Raw genomic sequence first — 27,275 nt, forward strand, 5'->3', positions numbered from 1 at the left:
CTGATTATTGTTAAAATAATGTATTCTATGCACATAATCGTCAAAGTATTTCATTGGTAACTTCTTCATATACTGAGAAATTTGGTGACTTTACCATGTTTGGCATAGATTGGGTCTTCCTGATGGAGCTAGGTTTTTCGATAGTGAATTCATGCTGCAATAATGTGATATTCGGATACGAGCTGTACATTTGGCCAGGTGGATTAAACTATTAACAGCTACGGCTTGAGATATATTCGATTTACTATATATTTATGAGAAGTAGGTAAATGGTAGAACGTCCAGAATAGTAATGATGAAATATTTATCCTGCATTGATGAATAAATATATTTTAACACCGGAAAATCATTTTCTTGATGAAATTTCTATTGTTTTTATGGCGAGAATAAATTTATATGTAAATAAGAAGAAAAATATGATTAAAAACTGTGTGTATCAGAGTTTATATCTGACGCTCAATATTAATATGTTAATATATTTTACTCCTTATTTTAGTCGGTTCAGATTTTTGGGATTAATAATTTTTTTCAACAAAACTTAAAATTATAAGCTGCTGGATTACATGCAATACATCTTGATTTTTAATACTGCCGTGTTGAAGGCTTCTTAGTGGTTGTAACAGATGTAGTAGCTGCACTAGTCGATGGCAACTGAGGATCAGGATATACCTCAGCAGTTGTTAAAACTATCACACGGTTTAATGGACTAATGTCAGGCTGCTGTTAAGCATTCGTCGATGACATTGGCTGCAATATGGCAGCTTCTTCCGCAATACGTCTCGCCGTTTTCTTTGCCGCTGTGAGAGTGCTATCTCTGGATATTTCTTTTTTTTAGGACTAGTGTTGTTTTTTGTGCGTTGAAGCTCCCGATTATTATTTTTTACATGTATATAATATTATATAGGTAATTAATAATATGTGAAATTAATTTATTTACTTTGTAAATATCTAGGTATGTAAAAAATTATATTTCTCTATTTTTACACTTTTGAAGCGTGATTTCTAAAAAAATATTTTTCGATAAGATTTTGAATTTTGAAATTAAAATGGTTCATTTAGTTGTTTATTTCATTATAATTATCATTATATTAACGATACTGAAATAATATTTAGAAATTCCAACACAAAAATGAAATTATTTGTCACAGTGTTAATAATAATATTTTTACAAAAAAAAATATTTACGTTACGATATTTATTGCATTTAGATTAAATCATGTCAAGTTTATTATGTTTTATAGGTAAAAATTATCGGATTGAGTCTATATATAACCTTTTTTTATTACAGTATTTCTGAGTTGAGTTAAAAAAACAGAAAAAAAGTAATCACATGTAAAGTTACATGTGACCCCATAAATATTTTAGAATAATATTAGGGGTACATAATACATATTAAATATACTATAAATATATCCTATTCACCAGTACATCAAACATCATATGACTATACGAGAAATAAAAGTTATTAATTTACTATAGCATGTATAATTATTCAAAACTTAACAAGACAGTTATTACACGATATGAATAAATAATGATTGCTTTTTTTGTATGAATATGATATTATTTTACGTAGGTGCGTACTCAGAGAGGGGAAAAATAGCTTTTATATTTATGGTATTTACGATAAATTATGTTTATTTTAATTATACAACCTGAAGAACACTTATTTTGTTGAGAAAAAAATGGATTAACATTGTACTGAGCAATAAAAAACACCATTGAAAAATATGACGACTATACAAAATTACAGATTATTAAAATAATATTATAATAAATAATATAATGCCAATGCGTGTATTACATGTGTATTTTAAATTAAATTCTTAATAAATACAAATATTAACAACTTTCATATCAATACGATTATTATGTTATGTATTACGTTTTATAATTTTTTTTTTTTTTGATTTTACTTTCTTAATGGAACATAAAAAAAATTCTTTAACACAATATTCAAAATCCAAATATTTTAATCTTTAACCAGTAAAACATAATTATTTATCAAATGCTTGCATATAACATCTCGTGTTGAAAGTTTTCAAACTACCCTCGAACTTTCTAAAAATACATTTGATATCCACGATAAGATATATTTTATTAACATTTTTATTAGTTGGTACGTTTGCGGTCTTGTGTTCAAGCACACACGAGAGTTTTTGAGCTTAGAAGACGCATTTTATAATATATATATATATATATATATTGTGATTTGTGTTGTTTAAAATGAGAAATACATCTAGTTCGCGTTTCTGTCGATGTGTGCTTTGACAACACGACATTTGGCGCGTGATCACAATGTGGTTTTCTCGTTAGTCTAGCCTCTGAAACAAAACCAATATTTTTTGCGCGATTGAAATATTGTTTGACATATTTTTCATCTAAGTCTGTGTTCCCGTATTGGACACGTCAACGGATCATATGCATTGCCGCGGGGTGCGTCATGCCGAGACGCAGTCGGTTCCACTAATCGAAAACTCGCGGCACGTATTGAAAAAACAGCTGTAGTCTCAACGATTTTCTAAAACCACCAAGCACACGCACATTTGCTCGCAAATTGTTGTTTATTATACTCGTGTAACGCACACGATATTGAATATAGAAAATCCTGCACTCTTCTCGATCACCATAGCCGTATAAATTACTAGATAAAGTCGACGTTGACATAGACATAGATATAATATATTTCTGTAAGAAAAATCTAATCAAAATGTCTATAACACGCATTACGTCACGTTTTGATGTGTTACATTATGATTTGTTGTCCCTTATACTTTTCTAAAGTACATTTTTTTTACACTCGACGACTCGAAAACTGAGTATAATGTTTTTTGATGATAATAATAATATGACCTGTGTCGTAGGCAATATTATCGGACGTGATGATGATGTCATTATGACATGACTACGGAGTTATACATTTGAATTTGCAACGAGGTATCGTAGCAATATTACATGATATACTCAGATGGTGGTGATGGAGAAAATTGATCGTAATTCATTTTGTGATAATTGAATAACCTGATCGTGGCACAGAAAGCACTAACACTTGGTTACTTATGTATATACTATATATACATAGGAACGTGGGATGTATATAGGTGTATATATATATATATATATATAATATGATGAAGTGCCGCAATCTACCGGTAGTAGGTAATACCGGTATTGTTTTAATGCGTAGTCGATGCGAATTCATATTTCGAGTACCCTTGGGGCCTATTTCTATGTCATGGAATCGTACGCACCGTAAATACATACAGTTATGGTTATTATTATTATTAAATAATAAGCTGAAGCATATCGATATGTGATCGAATGTTTTTCTTCTCCAACACTTGGTCAACGAGATAAATTGTCTAAAACACAGCCAGTGTTTTTTCCCCCATAGACGACCAACGACAAAATATAGAGTATAGACGGTATAGGTATCACTCGTTATTTTAATTTTTATAATTAAAATTTGAAATATGTAAATCTATAAGACTAATATTTTGAAAAATAACTAAATTCAAAAATGTCAAATACTTATAAATAACATAAAAAAAATTCAAATATTTCGAAAAATGTTTCAAGTCTAATAAATGTTATTATAAATATTCTATGAAACTTAAAGTTTGTAAAATTTCGTTCATTTTTGAGTTTTGAAAATCGATTTTACGTATTGCGCTTTTATTTAATTTTTTTTTGTTTTCTTAGTTATTTTGTAGAGTATTGAACATTTTTTACTTTTTAATTTTTTTACTCCAATCTTCCACAAAATATCAATAAAACCCAATTTTTAACCAAAAACCACCTTCGATGTTTAAAATTGAACAATACAATTTTGTTTTCCTAAAAATGCCTGAAGACAAAATAAATTTAATATTAAAAAAAATATTTATACATATCATATGTAATAATTATAAAGTCAATATATTTATCGATCCACTGAGAATTTAAAATTACTAAGAAGGTTTTTAAGTTATGATATTGTAATTGATTTATTTTCGATGTTCAACTAATGCATAAAAAATAAGCTGTAATGAAAAATTTAGTTCTCAATCATCATGTTTAAACTAAAAATATATAACAGATAAATAGAAACGAAACAATATTTACGAATAAGAGCAATGTATTGCTATAAATTTAACTAGGTATGTTTAAAATGTTATCTATTGACAGAAACCCCGTAAAAATGTATTTTTATTTTTTATCATAGAATATAAATATGTTATAAACCTTATTTATGATTAATAATAATATATAGTGTAAGTAATGCATAATACTATAAATTATAATATACTGCCTAGTCCATGATTTTTTTATTTAGTAAATTTTTTTTCTTTCTAGGATATCATATTTTTGAAAGTAAATTAATACACAAGAATACACTTCATTAAAATGTATGTCCCTTCTGAAAAATATTTTAATATTTAATCATAAAAGCCAATATGATTTTTGGATCAATCCATTATATACATCTATAGAAGTGTGAATAAACGGAGGAAATTTAATCCACTAATTTTTTTTAGTTGAATCGTAAAAAATAAACCAATTTGGAAAGAAAAATTATTTTATCTTTTCGTGCAAAAACTCAACACGTTTTATACGAGTATGTAGTATACATAATACCTGTAAAAATTAGAATCACGTATTTCTACATAGTTATTTTTTTAAATTTATACTTCATAAGAAACAAGTTATAACACTTATAAGTTTAGTAGGGTTGGATTTATAATATACTATAAAGAGTCATACGATATGAAAATTTATATCATCAACAATATTTAATTTTTTTTCTTTATAAATTAATAATAATAATTAAGTATATGATTTTGAGTAAAAATATCAAACAATTTAAATTTAAAAAAATCATAATAACATTATTTTTATAGAATTGTGTTAAAAAGTATTATATTATTTCTATTAAACTATAAATTATTATGTAACGATAGTATCAGCTCGAGGTGATAAAAATCGATTTTAAGGTTTTGAATTGAAAACTTCTACGATTATCTCAAAGAATACTTTTGTAAATTGAAAAATTTCTTTCTACGTCACAAGATACAATTAGTACCTATCTATATATTTGAAGCAAGATAAATCTTCAACTTAAAGTTTCTAATTTTTGTCATATTACGAGTATGTTATCGTACTATTAATTATAAAATTGCTTTTTTTTTTAAAAAAGTAGAATAATATTCGTGATTTTTGACAGAACATTCGTAAGTTTAGAACTAACAAAATTTATCCCTGATCTTCCTTCTTATAATTTATTTATATAAGTTATTATTTTGACAAGTTATGCTGTTCACAGTCACAAAAGAAAAAACACACACACACATCAGACAGAATCAATACATTCATCACTTCGTTCAGAGTCTAAAACAATGATGAAATTAATAATATTGGTACATAAAAAATCAATAACTAAATTAGACTTTTTTATAAATTTCAAAATAAATAGCTGTGTGTGTCTTGAACATTTTTTTTCTTTGCATTTTGATAAAAAATTATTCGACGAGTTAAAATTGTTAAAATTGTTAAAAATTTAAAACAAGTCTCCAGATAAGTTGTTGTTATATCTAAATATTAAAAATAGATTTGTATGAGATTAGTTTTATATATGAAGTTAAAATGACGAACATTTTACAACTAAAATTTACGAGTATATCTATATTTTTGTACTAATTTATAAAATCATTAAATATTACAGCTAATTTTTTAACAGTATTCCCATAAGTATTTCATACTATAACTAAAACAATTTTTAAAGTATTTATAAATATATATATATAAATAATTATTTTTTATGTACATTTGAAATTCAAATAATTATATATTTAAACGATACTTATTATCGATGTTCATTATTGTGTTATAATTTAAAAATATTATTCGTGATGACTTAAAACTTTGAAGTGTATTATTAATTTTAAAATATACGTAATACATTTTACACAAAGACTTTTTCAAAATATGTGAATTTATTTTAAAATATTAGCTATTAGTGCCATGAACCTATTTACATGGTTTTACGATAAGGTATTATTATCATAAATGTATTAAAATTCTAAAATATGATCCATAGATCTTATTTTAACAGCAAAATATAACATTATATTTATGTATGTCTTTATATTCTGGTATTTCATTACTAACATATTAAGTCTGATCATTTAGAAAGGATATGGATAATGAATAGTATAATATAACATTAAAAATATATACATATAGTTTGTGAATTAATGAGCTGATGTATATGTTTACATACACAAATTCAACAAAATAACCTGAATGGATGTAAATACTATAATATTGAAATATAATACTATACACTGATGTATACGCTTTTAATAGATTTATTCATTATCATGAATCGTACATACGCTTTAATATTATACTATTTATACTCGATGTAGGTCCTTCACATTATCGCTTAGTTTTATAATTAATGTCATCTATCAGCAAATAGTTTACCACACAGCAAATCTATGTTTTGTTGATTTTATTAAGATATTTTTAATATATAGTTATAAACCAATATTAATATACTGATAATGCATAGTATGTTAATAAATTATAATTAATAAGTTTATGTATTATTTATATAAGTATATTTATTATTATTTTTTTTTACAAATCTGTAAAAAAAAACAACTTATTGTGGTCCGTCGGAAACATGAAAAAAAAAACTGTCATATTATTTTAATCTGATATTATAATAAAATGTCTTTTAAAATGTTGCTGGTATAAATTAATTAACTTTTATAAATTATTTTAATTACTTTTATAAGATACATTCAACAGAATACTCCTACGTTAGGATATGGTTATGACATGCTGACATTTTAATACATTTTTTATCCAATAGTTGGTATAAGATAATAATATTTCCTATCTTAAAAGTATCGATCCAACGTTAAACTTGTTTAACATCAACATCAAATAGTTAAAATTTATAAAATATACAAACAATATTTGATTATTTATAAAAAAAAAAACAAACTAATTTAAATATTGTTTATTCAAGCACTAGTTGCTGTAGAATTTTAGGCACTGAAAATAATAATTATAAGTTTTTAAAAATATTTCCAGATAATTTATTATTTATAAGCCGTTGAATAAAATGTATATTACTACACTTTACGTTCTCAGCTTTGTGTTATATTTATTTATTATATTTTAAAATATATTTGGTATAATGATATTTCTCCAAAATTGTTTTAAAATATAAATATATAATGCATGTTTATGATTTTAAATTCAACTCTCTAATTACCTATTATATTCAACTTGCAATTTAAAATTGAAACTGGTAGTTTATGATATAAATTTAAAAATGATTCATCGTATAAGTGTCCAAAATGTTATAGAAAATGAGTTATAAATATTATAGATTAATGTACTTATGTTTTATTCCATTATTCAACCTTAAATACTACTACTTATATGATTTATATAGAATTAAATCAATTACTAAAAATAATAATTATTATAGTACCTACTCGTATAACACTTAATTTGATAATATTTTTATGTTTAATCAATTTTTTATTTCAAATATTAATCGTTAAGTTTAAAAACTCGGTAAGAACATTTGATTTTATTAAAGTTGCACATATTTTAGCTTACACACCAATAAGAAGTTAGTAAGTTTAGCATGAGCTAAGAGCTTAAATAGCAGACAATACACTTACTACGAAAAGTATAGGTGAAAATATAAGCTATTTAGTGGTATTTACATTGAAACTGTACAAGTCAAGTTTAATAATGTATAAACCACATTAGCCAATATGAACCTATATCGGAATAGCTACGATATATAACTATACAAAATCTATGCTAATGTTGTTATAATTATAATATTATTATTTATTTGATTTATTAACTTCTAATTTGAATAATGCGATTAATTATTTTTTAAATGTTATTTTGAAATATTCATAAAGCTCAATTTATGTTTTTTTTCAACTAGGTATCAGTTATGTAAAATATAGGTACATTTTTGTTCTATGTAATTTAAGTTTTGACCATTATTTTTAAGTTCAATGTACTACTTCTATTACATTATTTTATAGGTTTATATTCTATATATTGAGAACCAAAATAATCAAATAATAAGATCCATACATTTATTTTAAATTTACTTTATTGCATTATAATTTCGACCATTGTGCAGGTTAAAGTGGTAAGCCAATACTTTAAAATTTATAGCGATTCCATTTAGTTTTTTTGTAATGAGTATAAATTTTTACTATATATTTTCAATTTGTTTCTGATTAGCAGTAATTTTTGGGGAGACTGTGAGTTTGACCACATTTTATCTGGATTTTAGTATTCAGTATTAAATAAAATACTGTATTTTCGAGTTCTCTTTGAATATTATGTTTCATATTTTTAGAAATGTCCTAATATTAGAATAACGAGTTGATAAGATTTTTTTTTCAGTTTTGAATGGAGAATCTCTATCAACAAAATCCTATTGTTAAAACTATAGTAATTACAATTTGGCAGAATAATATTTTTTTAAATCAAGTATTTTGGATTATTTGGATTGGATAAAAAATATATTTGACCATACCTTACTACTAGATTTAACTTTATTAGACAACACAGATTAGATTAAATTAGCATAGGATTAATTTTGTTAACTATATTTTGTATATACGACTAGGGGTGGGCTTTTTTTTTTTGCCAAAATGTACTTTTCCTATTTCGGCCAGTACAATTTTAACTACTGAACTTAAAAATGTTTATATTTAATCAAATTTAATTGTATATTTGTATAATCATTGATCACGGTAGCATAATACCAATCTAGCTTGAACGGTAACTCATTAACGTGTCTTCATTATGCACCGCATGAGATGTTAGTGAACATCTGGATTCTAGTAGACTGTCTATACACTTGTCCGAAGGAGGGAACCCACGCAATTACATAAAGGGACGAAATCCTTCTCGTAAACTACGGTACAACCTTCTCAGTACCCGTATGTTACACTACACTACATTTGAATCTAAAAATGAGATTTTTTTGGTAAAAATAATTAAATTATTACAAACATGAATAAAGTCTTAGAAAATCTATGTTACCGGTAAATAATAAAAATTGGTAGTGTACACATTACCCGATTTTCGTTCATAATCAATAATTAAGTTTTATTTATCATAATTATATGGTTTTTAATAAATTAATAACGGTATATTTTATTATTTTCTATTCTTCAATGTAAGCTTCATTCCATCGTTGCTGTTTCATATTATTTGTATCGCGAGGGGTTTTTAAAATGTTACTATAATAATGTAGTATGGTGTATATAATATTAGTTTTAACCAACTTTCAAATAATAAATTAAGATTATAAACCATATTTTATAGTTTTATGTGTACCAAATTATTCAGGTTCTCGATCGAATTCATAAATTCACAATTTCATTTCACAATAATCTGTTAAATTAATTGATACATTTTTTTTCCTAAAAGGTCCCTAAAAGATTTTATTTAGTACATAATAATGACACAATGCGATATTGCAATAACTGTAAAATAAACTGCTGTGAATTTAAAATCTTTTCTTTTTTTATTTGAATAACAACTCGCCATTGCTTTTTTTAAAATAATACAAAATTGCTTACTTGTAAATATTATTGCATATACAGACAAATGATTTAAAAAATGTTTTTAGTATTGCAATGTTTTTTTTTTTTTTTATATATATACATATAATTTTTAATATCAATAAAATGTTTTTAGTATTAATAATGTCAATATAATTACTATTTTCTGAAAAATTACAATTATTACAATATTTTAATTTTGTTACATTCTATTTGTTGAGATTTTTAATTTCAATTTATATAGTCTTTATTTAAGTTATTTAAAATAGTTAAGAATGTATCTAACCACAAATTGGTGCAATATTGGTGCATATTGTTGAGCTCTCAGCATAATTATTTTCTGGTCAATTTGATATTATAACTGAGTATAAATTTATTATCTAATTAGTATTTATCGTCATAATAATAATAAATTGCACTTGTTTTATTATATTATTTAAGTTTATTTATCTTTTATCCATAAATATTAATATTTTAACTGTTAAAGTAATTGATGTATATTTGGATAAAATAATAATTTAATAACAACGGTGAATATGTTACTTTGAGATGTTGGTATCCACCTTAAGAAATATTGGTATTATTTCCATATTATAATACAAGAATAAAATCAATAATATGTATTATGTGTGTCTACTGCCTACTCTATTACATACATTTCAAATTGATAAGATTGTTTGAACTATTGAATGGCTATTATATTAATAATTTTTGTTTAGGCAACTATTAAAAAAAAAAAAACATTTTTAACTTTTTATTCTTTTACTTTTACAGCACATTTAAATAATAAAATAATAATAAAAAAGAGTTTTTATATTTAATAAAAAGAATTATATTTCAAATACAATATACTTGAATTGTGCTCTAAAAATGTATGAAAAAAAGTAATATAGTTCTCACTGCCATGTATTCGAATGCAAAAAATATTAAAATACTTTTATTTGAATACTTCATAAGTTTGAACGTGACATAAATAATTGCTCTAAGATAAATAAAATTTCGTCAACATTTAAAATTACTTGGCATTTAGAGCATATTATGATTGTATCATTTTTGCCAATTCTCTTCACATATATAATTTTTTTTTAATAATTAGTATAGTGTATCTATTGCATTCCGACTCGTAGACTCATTATGTTTGGCATAATATTTTATGAGTTATAACAATAAAATATACCGATAAATTTTATATTTTAAATTTAGTAAAATTGACTATAATGAAATAAGACTGAATTACGTTTATAGTACCTATAATATAGTAAACACTATTAAATCACGGATATTTAAAATTTTATAATTTAAAATTACTAGAATAATATTAATATTACATCAAAAATCGTCAAAATTTTATTTTCTATTTTAATAGTACCGAAGTAACTAAACGAAATTTGACGTTTTACTTTTTTGTCTGTACTAAAGCGTATTTATTGATATGGAAGTAAGGTGTATCAAAGAAGTGAGTAAGAATGTTACTTAACTCTTATGTACCAAAAAATAAGTTAAGACACATTAGATATTGTGTAATATTTATTTTCAAGAAACAGAAATTATGCAAAACATTGATTTGTTGTGACCTGTAAATATCATAGTATAACATAATGTTATCGCACATGGACAAAGGGTATGCGAGCTGGTTAACAATTTATATTAAAATTACAATTAGAAAAATTTTTTAATAAAATTTGTTTGTTTCAAATGTTATCAGTAAATTAGAAGAAAGAATAATAATTATAGTGTAAAATAATTATGTGGTCCGAGAACGAAAGGTTATTTATATATTTTAATATATTATCATAACAATAGTATGTATATTACAATAAATTAAATCTAAATTCTTAGTTATTTCCACTGAATACATTTTAATCACTTAAAGGTGCATAATCTATATAATTGAAAATAAAAAGTATTAATTTAAACATAACAATATTTGAGAAATTACTGGTACGTAATAGTTTTTTTTTTCATTTTCAAATACAAACAAAAACAAAATAGGTAATAGTTTTTTAATTGTCTTAAAATAAAATTTTCAAAAGAATCACAATAACAACAAAATGAAGTCATTAAACTATGTTTAAATTTAATTAACTTTGAGAAAATCTAAACTTTGATCATAACGGGATAAAATAAAATAAATAATTAAATTTAATTAAAATTAAAGATCAAATTTAAAGAAAAAATAAATTTAGTCAATATTTGCTGTATCATATTTTTTTTAAATTTATAAACTTAATAATTTAATAGTTGAGTGTGTAATTGTTAGTAACTATGAAGTAGGTACTTAGGTACTTTAGTTCTTAATTTAATTTAATTTTTAACTTTTAAAAACTTTTGACATAAACATTTTCATGAATAAAAAAGTTTTGTTAAGACTTTTAAAAACACTAAAAATGTTCTAATATATCTTTTACTATAAGATTAAAGGTAAGTATTGTGGCTTATATTATTTACTACCTGTTTCAAGATATTCAAAATTTTATTTTGTATCATATTATATTCTTTAAATGTGTCCTATAAAAAAATCGCTTATTTTAGATACACTAAATTTTACATAAATTACAAGTATATATTTTAATATACTTATATTATATATATATACTAACCATAAAGTTATACTTAACAATTACATTATATGATTTAAAAGGCATAAGCATATAACTTTAAACCGGATGATTGGATGGGGTGTGATAATTTTTTGTAAAACAATACTTCAATAGTAGCATACTGTTTTGTGTCTATGGTGCCATTTACAATGAGTGACATACCGACACCACAATATAATTTTTATTCGTAAATACTGCACATTTCACTACTCTGAAAGATATTTTTTACAATCATTTAGAGTGTCTAGTCTAACATATAAAATATCTCTTTTTTATCCAACGATAAAATAAATTAGTTACATTCAAAATTTAAAAAATGTTTAAACGCCTTAAGAAACTACTGAAATAATATTCCTTCTATGTGCACGACTCGCTTTTCAAACATTTTTATTTTTGGTTATTTGATTTTATTTTTTTTTTATAACGCATTAAAAATATAGGTTGTGGATTTTCTGCAACTCTTATACATAATAATACACTAGTTTCAATAATTAAATATATATTTATAGTAAGTGTTATTATTATAATATATATTTTGTATATATAGTTTTAATTTTTGATAATACAATATATAATTTTAAAACTATAATAAATAGTAATTTAATTTTAATTGTTTAGTGTATATTACATGTGTTTACCATTAAAAAAACATTAGTACAGTTTGGCATAATATGACATAAATTTAAATAAAAATGTGAATATTTCTAGTCTTATTGATAGAATTAAATTAGACTATGGATCATCGTAAATATATCTTGATAATTTGTAAGCAACAAAATAATGGTAAATTAATAATTTTATTATTATAAAATATACATTTTACTATTTTCTAATAGCGAGAGCTGCAAACTAGTTTTTAATATTATGATTTCGGCCATTACCGTATTTCCATTACCTATAACTTCACACAATAACTATCTAATAATAGAAATGTACACTACGCATCTGCTACAAATATCACGAAAATTCAATATAGGTAGGTAACCATTATAAGTTATAACCTATGGGAGAGTATCCAAGTGAAAAACATCTTTACCAAAATTCACATAAAGTCTATTATCCAACACCTACGTTGATGAAAGTGTATAAAACAATAAACAATAAATATCAAACAATATTCACGCGAACGCGTTTTTTATGCTTTTATGCTTTTTTTTTTATCGAATGTACAATATAGAATGCAGGACGAATATATTTTTAGTGAATTTTAGTATTGTAAGTTACGTCATTGTTCAACTTGCACTTGCGTTGTGTCCCTTAAGTCACGTTTCAAGTATGATTTTTATCCTTATTATACTCGTATATTTATTATTTACATACCACTAAAAAATATAAATACTTAATAATAATATATTATATATTTGTAAAATATTATACATACACGCTACACGCATAACTCGTTTGAATAAAATTATAAATTTTGAAGTTCTCATAAATAATCTTAAATAGTTCTTCTATTTACAGGCTTAAACTACAATTATTTATTTATTTATTTATAAAATACTTAATCATAATAGAAGTGATATTAATATTTTATACTTTTTTTTTTAAAAAAATAGTTATAATAAATAGTTATACGAAATCCTGAGGGGTGCTTGTACTTATATAGTACCTATATCCTTTTATGTATAAATTATATAATTTTTTAGTAAGTAAATGTATGTTTAGTTGTTTTTAAAAATAACTATTTTGTTCAGAGTAATTTTAAGAGAAATATGAGGAATCTACACCAACTGTAATCATATTAAAAATGTAATACATTTTGTAATCATACAATAGTTTCCTTTTTATATCTCTCACTAATCAGATGAATAATAATATATCGATCAGAAGACAGTGTGATGTGAATTTTGAATATTATAATAATATCATTTCATGAGACCAGATTGTGCGAAACCTGGTGTAGGAATGAGCCACAGAAGTAATTTTTCTGCATATATTTATATTAAAAAACATGTTTGTATTCGAGGAGCCAAGAAAGGTATTTATCGGGGTATTATTGAACCTCAAGTTATCGAAACATTGAATAAGATGTAAATAAAATGTAAATAAAATGTAGAAATGCAGAAAATGTAATTTCCATAACACGTTCAGTTATATGAATTTTTTCATGTGCTAAAATCGCAAATATTGGTTAGCCAACACGTATTACAAATAAATTTGATTAAAAACTTATTTGAGAATAATAATAGGCATACAAATTATCATTGTTTTCTTATAAAACTTCACCAACACTCGGTTTTGGAAACGTGTCTAATAATTTTTATATTTTCGATCATTCGATTACGAATGTTCATGTGGAGTCGTTTGAATTTAGCTATAATTTTAGATGTTTCGTATAGCGATGGCAATAACTGTAAGATTTTGATTTTGCGTAGGTTTCGGAACGGGCCATGAACGGATCCGATTTTGGCGGGCCCAACTCGACCGATAACGGAACTGACGGTGTAGTGTGGCCTGACAGCAATCAGTTCGAGCTGCCATGGTGGCATCAGTTGGCGTGGACGGTACTGTTTGTGCCGATGATTATGGTGGCCACGGGCGGCAACCTGATCGTCATATGGATCGTCATGACCAACAAACGGATGCGGAACGTGACAAACTACTTCCTGGTGAACCTTTCCATCGCGGACGCCATGGTGTCCACGCTCAACGTGTCAGTAAACTTTAGTTACATGCTGACCAGTAACTGGACGTTTGGCACCGCCTACTGCAAGATCAGCCAGTTCGTTGCCGTGCTGTCCATATGCGCCAGCGTGTTCACGCTGATGGCGATTTCCATCGACAGGTACGTACCTGTTACACTATATTTAAAACAACGATATCACTGCGAGTGATATGCTCGTCGTATGGCATTTCAGGACATTTGAATCTGTAATGCCCTAAAAATATATCGTTTGCCTTTTGTAGATCGAGTCTGAGATATTTTCACCGGGACGGGGTGATAAAAACTGAACGTTACGACATGATTTATATTAGAAAATATTAATGTTCATAAATATCGTTAAATTTTATATTAGATTAATAAAAGGTAATGTTTAAAAACGACAGGGAGTTATCGTGATGGACAGTCTGTTGTATATGATACGACAAACATTGAGTGTATTCTTCGATTTCTTTGTTATATTTTATAACCAAAGCTAAAAAGTTTTCCAACCTTGTTGTTTCGAATAAGTGGTTTTGTTTAAAATGTTTTACTGACATTTGAAACAAAGTACTTTGGTTTGAATATATATATATTAGTTTTATGGTCAATCTACAATGTATTTGAATTATAAATGTTACAGATATTATATAATATAAAATATTATTATTTTAATCATGATTATAATTTAAAAAAATACAATATCATTTTATTTTTTAAGAAATTTTAAATTAAAGTTATTTTTGATTTATAATGTCGCAGATCAAATCAATTTTAAAAATAAACAGTAAACAGCCCTGCCAATAAATAGTTTTTTGATAATAAGTATATTATTATGAATATTAAAAAAAAAACTATGTAGAAACAGAAATTCAAAAAGTTGATTGTTTATTTTTATAAGTGGAATATAAAAATAAATATTAGGTAGTTATAAATTAAATATAATGCACGTTCCAACAGCATGAAAAGATGTATTATGTAAATTCGTTTATCAGTGTAAATGTCACACACATCTCAATGTCAGTCGCATACATTTCCACAGCCAAATTTGTATTATTACTAGAACACACGTGTTCCCATTAAATTAAGATCTCGTCAATTATAACTGAATAATAAAAAAAAAAAAAAATTACCACTTCCATTGTTGGTATAATACCATGATATAATTGTACCGATAATAATTATACAAGTATCATATACACTTCTTAAACTTGTAGTTTTATTGTACCTATGTGAGTGTGGTGCATCGACTCGCTTAAACTAGATTGTTATAAAAAAACCATGTCGAGTAAAATCCAATAGTAAGGTAAATTTTTAATTATTTTTTAAGTTACCAAACGAAAAATATTGGACATATATCAAATAGTTATATACAATTTATTATAATAAGTTTTGCATATACAGTATACATTTTTTACATGATCTTTAATTTATTATTTATAAACACTTATCACTTACGAGTCTTGTTCTACAAACGCAACCACCATATTATTATTATATATTTGCGTATTCGTGTATCTCTGGTTTCAATTAGAAGAATTGGGTAGAGAATTACACAAAACCCTAACTCAAAGGGTGCACTGATTCTGTGATTGTTTTATACTTTTCAATGAGTATAATGCTCTCGGGTGACGACTTTAATACGATGTTATATATACTATTATATTATGTACGTTTGAATAATATGAACCACGCATAAAGCTTATACCCTTGCGTACATATATATTATTAATATTACAACAATGTATCTAAATATTATTTTAATATCTCCAGTATTACAATTTATTAAAATTTAATTTTACTTACATAAAATACATAATATAATATAATATAATATTATGTCATATTGTATGTATATTGTAAATTGTTCGATAAGTACAGTCTGTTTAACGCGACAGTCGTGTCGTAATGTTACATCACCTTATTTTGTAACAGATTTGTTTAATATATTTTGTTATAGTATATTCAAACCATACATTGTGTTTAAAAATTCATTATAGTTAAATAGTCAGTAGATTAACCAACGACTCCATTAACAATAATAATTTTCATTTTTAGCTTACAAAATTGTACTCCATTTTAAAATCCTAAAAGACCATAATAAATTATCTATAAAATGGGTAATATTTAATTATTTATTAAAAATGTTGAATTTGTATGGCAATATATTGATATATACTTCAGAAACTACACAGGAACTCGAAACCATAATAATCATCATACTAAAGACAACTTCATTAAAATATTAGAAATATTTTTTTCCTAGCACCAAGTAAGTGTAAGTATATTCTGTAGAATAAATAGAAATTAAATTTTGATTCGTTTAAAATAAATCAAAACAATTAGTATGAAAATTTAATTTAATTAATAAAATTACGACCAGTTTGTAAAATAAAACGCCAGTTTTTAGTTATTTTACAAAATTATCTACTTATAATAACAAAAAAAAAAACCAAATTCGTAACGAAATGGCTTAAGTTTTTAAGATAATAAGAAATTTTTTATGTTAGCTGCCTTCGTTGATATTCGATCTTTGTCTTTTGTATTTTTATATTAACAAACACTAACATAATATTATAATTTATATGTGCTCGATTTCCAATGTAATGATGATTTAATGAAGCGATAAGAATTCTAAAAATAGATTTGAATTTTCCGTCAAGTATAGATCTTAAGAATGACTTCTTCAGTTTTATTTTATTTTTATAAATCGTAAAAAAAAATTATTAAAAAAGAAAAATGAAAAAAAATGCATATTTTAACTTTTAAAAAATAGATCAAAACTTAATAAATTTAATATAAAAAAGACTTCACGAAAAATATGTTTGTGATATAATATTATAAATACGCGAACATCGTTTTCAATATATTTTTAGATAATATTAATTTGAATAATGTTCACCACCAGTTGCTTTGTTTTCCATTGTTCGTTCATAACTGCATGTGGCCAAAAATGTATCATTTTCATTAGATTTCAATACCATGGCTTTATGTCATAAGTTATGAAATTTATAGGTATTCGTAACCATTCCTATTCACCTTTCTTAAATAAGCTTCAAATAATGTAGTACACATTAAAGAATCGATTACATTGAACTGTTATAATATATTATAATGAGTTTATGTATTAAATAAAAAGCAATGGGCAATTCATATCCTCTCTTGACTTACCATTGAGTAAGTGGTCGGTCTGGCAGTGTATATTAGAAAACGGTAGTAAATCGCGTGTGCATCTCACTACAACACATTATAGTTAATATTATATATATATATATATTAATAGTATAATATATCTTTACTCTGACTTATACCGTAATTATTTTCATTATATAGTTTATGCGTCTTATAATATTTAAGTTTTCGACTATCCGTTTACTGCACTATTCTGGCACAGTGTACGCCAGTGCCTAAATATATTTTAATATGAGTCAAGGGTTCGGATAAGAAAATATTTTCAACGCAATAAAATTAATATATAAAATTACCTTATGAATACCTATATTGTTTAATTAAAATTACACAATTTTTATTATAAACCTATAAGTTATAACTATATTATAAGATCACTTAAACTTTTTATAAATCAAAAATTAGTTTTGATATTTTAAATTGTATACTATTCTGTGAAATGTATCTTATAAAAATAAAATAAAGCAATAATTGGATGTCAATGTAATTAGAAAGTAATTAAATCAAGGGAATCAAAATCAACTAGCACACATGTGTCGCATGGAATCGTCAATCGTAAATTAAAAAATCGTTCACTAATATTTTTTCAACAGTTTAAATTTTAGACCTCATATAGAAACCAGTAAATTAAATATTTTGATTGATGGTTATATAATTTATTAATTGATTTTAAATTATTTTTAAGTTGTGAGTCGTTTACAAAGTGAATCTTTGACAGTCTATTGTACAGTTTATATGATGTTAACGATAAGATATAAAAAAATTAATTTAATACAATAAATAAACTGTTAAAAAAATATATATCCCTAACGGTCCATCAACTGCAGTAATCAATAAGAAAAAAAATGTCTAACGTATACTGTAAACTAAAGTTTTAAATTCTTATTTTTAAATAAAGAGCAAATACAAATATCGATTTTATTTGTAATGATAAAAAAAACAAAAATTTTTGAGTAAAATTTAGAAATTGAACATATACCAGCACATTAATTTGTTTGTATATTTTACATAAATATAAATATATATATATTGTATATATATATATATATATATATAAACCATGTCTTGATGCAAAGGTCAATGAAAAAAAACATTTTTAATAATGTGTATTTTTTTTAATTTCTAAAAATTTAATTATACAAATTTATAAATTAGTTTTAATAGTAAAATTTATTTTTATTGTCTTAATAAATAAATTGTACATAAATATAAACATAATATATGCTAATATATAACAATATATTATAAGCTCTTTTTTTTATTGTATAAGCTATAGCTAACAAATTTTAACAACATAAATACATAAACATATAAGGGTATTATCCTACGAAAACGCGTTCTCAAAAAGTCGGTATACTGTCTTCAATCGTGTTTTACCGAAACTATAAAACTAGACAAAAAGGTTTTCTTTTTTTTTTTTGGAATATTGTGTTGTACAATTTGACATTGTGGTAATTTGAACGATAGCATAACAATCAACTAGGTATGCTTTTTATGGACATTTGCTATTTTCCAGTGAGTAAAATAGAAAAATGAAATAAAAATTATCATATCAAATTCGAAGCACTATAATAGCTTAAGAGATATTATTTTATCATAAATTTGTTTTTATAAACAAAAAGAAACATGCATGTGTAAAGAATAAAGGTATAATATGTTTTTATAGCAATATAGCACACGTTAATACGATTTATCAGAAATAAATTTATTACAGTATCATTATATTATTACATACCAATTGTTGTTATTCTATACTAATATCATACTTCCGTATGCAAATGAAAAAATAAATAAATTATTGAAGCAAATAAAATAGAGATTTTTATGTACTTTGCAATAAATTATATTTTAAATGCTGATACGTATATGACTACAGATATCGAATATAAATACTATAGGTTGATATTATACAATTATTGAACCAAATCTTCCATAACATTTTATCATATTTTATATCGAAATTTTAAGTTCATATTATATATTAAATTATGTCGTTTTATTAATGTTATATATAAGTTAACGTTTATCCGTTGAAGTGTATAAAGTGTACGTAAACATACAATATTCAAAAATAATTGCATTTCGATCAAATAATCTATATATTTAACCGTTTATCCAAAATATTGGTTGTTAATAATCATAAACAATAAAATACAAAAATAAGTAATACTAGGTGTATTAGTTTATTACCAACAAAATAAAACTTATATTATGTAAAAAGTGAACACTATAGCATATAAAAATTACTGACGACAGTAATTATAGCCACTCATAGACGTAAATAGAGGGGGGTTGGCTTGGGTGGGCTTAGCTCACCCTTCAGCCTCTCGAGCCCACCTAAATGAAATATAAATGTGTTAAATAAACAAGTTATTGAAATAATACATTTTTGTTTACTATGGGCTCGAGCCCACTCAATTTAATGGCTCTAGTTACGTCTATGTAGCCACTTGTCCATATTTTTATTGGATATTTTATTATATTTCAATTATTATTTATCATGGATTAACGTGACTAATATATTTGTACTTAATTAATTTAAAAAACATGTATATTGCCTGCTAAAAATACTATTTATTGTATTGTTCGATAGTATACTTGTCTTAACGTATTGATTATTACTTTTTTAGTTAAGTATTATTTGTTCTTATTGGCTCAATAACCACCGTATAAAACTATTTGGTATTAAAAATATCATCTAATTGTCAATAGATTTTGGCGAAGATATGATTTGTAATTGGTCCTTAAAAGATAGAAGTAGGTTTCTAAAGTATGAAGTTTGAACAACTTTATATATTCCTTTACAAACTAGTATATATTTGTACAATTTATTATTTTATTCGATTCAGTATGTAAATACTGCAGCAATTGTACAGTAATATAATATTCATGAATTTCCATAATTTCTTTACTTGGTTTTTTGATCACATATATTAAAATTCTTAAAATTTTCAGAATATATAACCTATATTGCTACCTAATAAAAAATAATTTTTCTGAGAATATAGATAATATTTCAATACCTAAAAATATGCATACATTTTTTGAAAAAATCACTCAAATTTAGAAATTTAAATTTAAATTTTCGAGAAAATTTTCTAAATATTTGTATAGATTCTGTCAAAAATTGGTTTTTTTTTAAAAAATATCATTTTTTATAAAAATGCCTTTGTTTTTACCAACTATTTTGAAAAGTATTGTACATTTTAAAACTTCCAAAGCACTAGGTGTATCCGATTCTCTACTATAAACAACCCTTTGAAGCTGAAGATTGATGACTTTTTAACAATACAAAAGGGATTGAAAAACACAAAAATAAAAAATAAAAACACAGCATTGTAAAACCAATACATTAATCGCTCAGCTCTGAACCTAAATTATTATAATTTATGATTTGCAAGTCACACAAAGTTACGATACTATAAGAAAAATAAAGGTATATTTTTCAGTATGAATCAATTAAACGTTCATGAATAATTCTACGTTATAGTGTTAAACTGTACATCTGTACATCATTTTTGCATTCTAGATGTATAAAAAAAGTTGAATAAATATATTTTTTTTGTCGTTCAAAATACTACTCAATTCAGTCGTGTAACCAAGATAAATTATAAGCTTTAAATGTAATTACACCTTACGAGTTACGGTTCTAAATTACGTTTAAACGAATAATCACTTAAAATGTAAATTTGTACCACAAACGTGAAACTATGTAATTTTAACAATCTTATAGCGACTTTATTTCTTAAAAAAAAAATAATAAAAAATAATTTTAAGTAGGTATTTGAAAGAAAAAATATTCACTATGATTTTAAATGGAAAATTAAAAATAATATTATTTTCAAATTAAGCTATTATTTATTTAAATGTTAAATCTAATAGCTGATATGTATAAGTACATTATAAGTATATTATAACAAATAACTCAAGTAAACATTATAATAATAATATAAAATAATTAAATCGTGATAACGATTAGTTTTGAAATAGAAAAAAACAAAATAATTCTCAAAAATTAAGTATATTATTAATAACGTTTAGTATAAAATAATAGCTAATAATAAATCTTGATAATAAAACATTTTTTTTTTTTTTGATATTGAAATAAATAAATTTCTAGTTCAACAACTATTTCCATTAGTATTACATTTTAATAATAATTTATTTAATTAAAAAAAAAAAAAAAAAATGAGCGAAAAATAAAATAGAAGAAATAATCTATAATTAAATAAATACAGTTTTATCTTAAAACAAATTTATAAGCAATAAAATAATGGTTAATATAAATTAAATTTTGGGAAAAATTATTAATTTGAATAAAATTACTACAGAGGTTAATAATTTATTGTTTAGTCAAACCGTTTAATTTTAATGAAAGTTGGTACCTATACCATTTATCAAAGGATAAATGTTTCGTTATGATTATGTATTCAAATAACCTACATACCTAGGTTGTTTTTTGAATATTACAGATTGTATTAAGTTAATAATTAAATTTAAAAATAAATTATGAATAAATTCGTTTGTGACTTTTTACAGTTTAATATAATCAGATGGTTTGCCCTTTATTTCAGCTTACAAAGGTACTTTAAAACACGTTAGCAGTGCCTAATGAGGTATAACGGTCTGCTAGGATCATTTCTTAGTTATGTTTCACATTACTAATTACGATTATTATGTAGGTACGTATATGTTTGACACGCTCCAGAATTCTATGTAATAAAAACCATGAGATTCGAGCTGACCGCCGACCTGGGTCACCTCCGTTTTTATCCAAAAAGCATCAAAGAAATGTGAAAAAAAAATAAATCCCTAGCCAAATGGTTTTATGTTATTTTAAATGTTCCTAACGTAAAATTGACCCTTAATATGTACAATCAAAGACGCTATTATTATAAAATTAAATTGTTATCATAACATAGTATAATGTTATGTAAATAGAACGAATGAACAAGTTGTTAATAACAATTGTGCTTTAGTACTGTACAGTAGGTGTCGAGAGTACTTTTTTATTGAGTAAGCCACTGTAATAACTGTGTTAAATATGAATTCAACAATAAATCATTATATACAGGAAATTTTTCTAAATGGAGCCGATAGGTGTATATTATAATGTAGGCATTTATATTGATATAATTAATGTTATTTATTTTACTATTAGATTAATACCATAGTTTGAATACATTTTTGTTGAAAACATAGTATGTTTTGTTATATTATCAATTAAACATTAAAATAGTAAGTAGATTATATTTATATCATAGTATATTGCTGTTTTTAATTTTCAATACAAATATACTGGTGAAACGACGCAACAGGTTTACGGTATAAACAGGAAATACCTTATCAATTAGTTATTTTTGTAATTCTGAAGAATTTTGTCAATATTTGAACTTAATAGGCTGAAAAATATAATAAATAAACATATTTTAATAACTTTTGGTTATTTTTAAAATTATAAAAATAATTCCAAATTACTCTTGAAAAAAAAAAAAACCAAAAAAATTAAAATACCGATAAATAGTTTAAAATATGTCTATAGATTTTTAAAAATGCATTAAGTATAACAAAATATTATTTAAATATTATCTTTTAATAATTATATGAATAGATGATTATGTTTTGAATGAACTGTATTATTATCTGATATTGTTTGACTGTGATTATTATAAATGCTATTTGTATCATTTGTATTATTAATATCATTGTCAATATTATAATATTATATTATTATACTGTACTTGGACTTTATGAATACATTATTCATCAAATTTAAATAAATAAATAAATGTCAATAATTTAAAATATATATACATATCACAAAAGGACAAAAAATATATTAAAAATTAAGTCATGCCTAGTTATGCAAATTATACGAATATATATTTTTTTAATATCGTGTATCAAGTTTCTACAGTGACTTTTGAATTCACACAAAAAAATATAATTGATTTTGTTAAAAATTAAGTTTGGGTAAACATTTCAATTATTTTTTTTATTTTAAAAAACACTGAGAACTTTCGTTATTAATCTGCCAGAAGAAGTTCTCGCCTTAAAACTTATTATAGATACACTTTCACTAGGTACTATGATACATATATCACACAGACACAAAAATACAAAATCCAAACGAATTGCAATAATCTCCAAAGTGCGCTATTTTGAATAGGAAAACGATATTGGTTAAACATAAAACTGTGTCACTAGACAAGAAAAATTTAAAGCTTAAATTGTTGTCAACAAAAATTCTGATTTCACAAACAATTTTGTAGGGAAGTTAATTATTATATTATGTTTTATAGTACACAGAATGTATCACAAAGATATTTTATAATATTCAAGGTAGAATTGTCATATCATCTGAATGCATAATGCATATATTATTTTTCATCCAAATTAACCGTATTATATAGCTTAAAATTCTACTCGTTTTCATGTTAATAGTTTCAACAATACAATTCACCGACAAATTATGTTTACACAAGCGCACGAGTAATGCATTACAAACAAGCGAAATGTTCAGAAAGTTTTGATAAACTCGTTAATATTTGTAGTAGTCGAAACAGGAGTTAGGACCCGATCTGTATCCTCCCCGAATACTCAGGAGTCAGGAATTATTGTTTAAGCAATTGCAATAGGATACCTTTGACGATTATAATTATAATACTACGCATTTATGATTGATATTTGATTTTGATACACGATTTTTGAATACTAATGTATAGACTATTGATACAATGATACCCAACCTTTTTTCCTCGGTGTACCAATTGGATAAACAATTATCTTTGAGCGCGCAGCCAATAATTAATAACGATTTAATATCAAATAATTTTAGATTTTTTTTACATTAAAAATCGCTTGTAGAAACTTAATATGCACCAGTTGTTATTTAAATTGTAATTTTCTGTACATGATTTGATTTTGGGGTATACGGATCATCAAAACATAAACCAACTTTTTTACCACCCAGTGGAAAATACATATCCTAGGCTGACAAATCATCTCCGTTCAGAATCGTTTTTTGTATACAATGAGACCTATCATTGCATTCAAATTTAATACATCCATTATAGTGACCTATTCTATATCCGAGGTTCATTCGATACCTACTGTACAACAGAGCATTACCCACTTGACCACCCTTTTTTCTTCTTTTTTTTTTTTAGATTTGGACTATATTGCATTTTTATTTATTAACAGAGCTTAAATTTCAGAGTTATCATTATAATCTGCAGAAGAAATGAAATAAAATTCATGACTAATCATAAACTATTTGAAATATTAAAATATGCGATATCAAATAGAAAGTTAACGATACTTCACAAATATAAAAAAAATAAACAGGTATTTATGTTTAATGTAGAATGTAGATGAATATGCATAAATTAGTATTGTTTAAAATAAAATATAATATGGTCAATAATAAAAATGATTGTGAAATAAATAGTGTTTAAATAGATTACAAAAATATTATGTTATACACTTATATCTAATAAATATATTGTATAATAGTTAGTATTGTTTTTTTTTTTTTATATATAATTATTATTATATAGCTCAATAATCTATAAACTAGAAGATGATCCATTGAATATAAATTATTTATAAAGTTATTGATATTTTTGAAAAAAATTTTTTTGCATAGTTTGTAAATCTACATTTTTCTAAAAATATCTATTCTGTCGTTATAATATTTTAATACTAATGAAATCATGCATTTTTGTATCCTTGTTCCAAATAAAATATTTTTGAATATATTGTTCTATAAACCTTTTGGACACAGTACTTTAGTACTTATTAATATTTAAAGTTTAATTTAATAAAATTGAGTAATATAAGGGTACCTTGCAAAGTATCAGTTCACTTATTCACTTATTATAATTTTAAATACTTACAACTAATAAATTACTCAACAAAATCTCATTTTATGTATTATCATATTGCTCTTAAAAATATTCTACTTCAAAATAATATGAACTAAAAAATGTATATTATTACTTAAAAGAGTAAAATTTTGAAAAAATTACAATAATGAAAAATAGTACCTAAATAATATGATTGTTTTCCGAGAATATTGTTATGTTATGACTTAAAATTATTTAAAAAAAATATTTTCAAAAATTTAAGAAGTTTTTAAAATAATGACCGCATTACATTGAACAGATCTGTACAGTCATTATTAACTTAATTTACAACAATAATTAAGAAAAAGTTTTAATACAATTTCATGTTATAGTAATATTTACATTTTATATGTATGGAATTTTATTTGTTTGTTTTTGTTTTAGTTTTGATTTTGTCTTGATGCAATGTAGAGACGACAAATTTCTTTTGAGTTTCCTTTTTGGAGTACCAAGAATGGTATTAGAGAACAAAATTAGTAAATTGTTGTGTTAGTGATTAACGAGTATAGAATCTTTTATGATAAAATTGGATGAGTTGGTCGACTGTTTGGATTTTCGAGTATTTACATGATGCATTTTCAACACATCATATTGTTGCATTAATTATATGTAGGTAGTGGGATTGCGATTTAAAGCTTTTGTTATAATAATCTGATCTTAAAATTCCTAAGTGTTTGTCTCAACTAATATATAAAATTCAATAAATATTGTTCCATTAATGTAAAAATTCGAATTTAGGTGGTTTATTAAAAATAAGTGGTTGCTTCATGGTATATGTTATATGTAGTACAAAAGTTCAAATAGTTGAAAATTATGAATTGAGCATTTGCTCACAACTGTCTAAAAAAATTGAAACGGAAAAAATGACATTTTGATACCGAAGTATTATTATCTATATCATCACTACTGTCAATTTCAATTTCATAGCAGGTAACCATATCTTTTTAAATCAATTACATTAAATATTTTTTCAAAGAAAATATTATTAAAATATCACTTGCAATAAAACTATAAATCGTATGACTATGGTGCTTATTCGGTTTGAAAAAAGTTTGACTATCAAAATGTCAAATTGATTTTTCATAAAAAAAAAAAACCAGAACAATTAAGATCTAAACTTTGGTATTGTTAAGTATTATCATATGTTATGTTTCTTCTATAGGTTGGATATGAATACTAAGTATTTATAAATAAAAATAAATAATTCCAACAATAATATTGAATTTTTTTATATTATTTTATTTTAAATGTATGAGTTTCTTTTTTAATGGTTCTCAGTTTGTCCACTTTCAGTTGAATTTATTACTATTTCATAAAAAACATTTTGTGT

General features: G+C 24.0%; 1 protein-coding gene across 1 annotated transcript in view; it reads left to right on the plus strand.

The window, feature by feature from the left end:
- Positions 1–27,275, plus strand: part of LOC114121671 (tachykinin-like peptides receptor 99D) — a 186,990-nt gene that overhangs the window by 25,728 nt on the left and 133,987 nt on the right. The window contains exon 3 of the mRNA XM_050204506.1: positions 14,584–14,993. Within this exon, the coding sequence (XP_050060463.1) occupies positions 14,599–14,993 (395 nt within the window). The 5' untranslated portion in view covers positions 14,584–14,598. The remainder of the gene's footprint in view (positions 1–14,583; positions 14,994–27,275) is intronic.

This window comes from Aphis gossypii, chromosome 1 (genome assembly GCF_020184175.1).
Source record: "Aphis gossypii isolate Hap1 chromosome 1, ASM2018417v2, whole genome shotgun sequence".
Classification (NCBI taxonomy): Eukaryota; Metazoa; Arthropoda; class Insecta; order Hemiptera; family Aphididae; genus Aphis; species Aphis gossypii.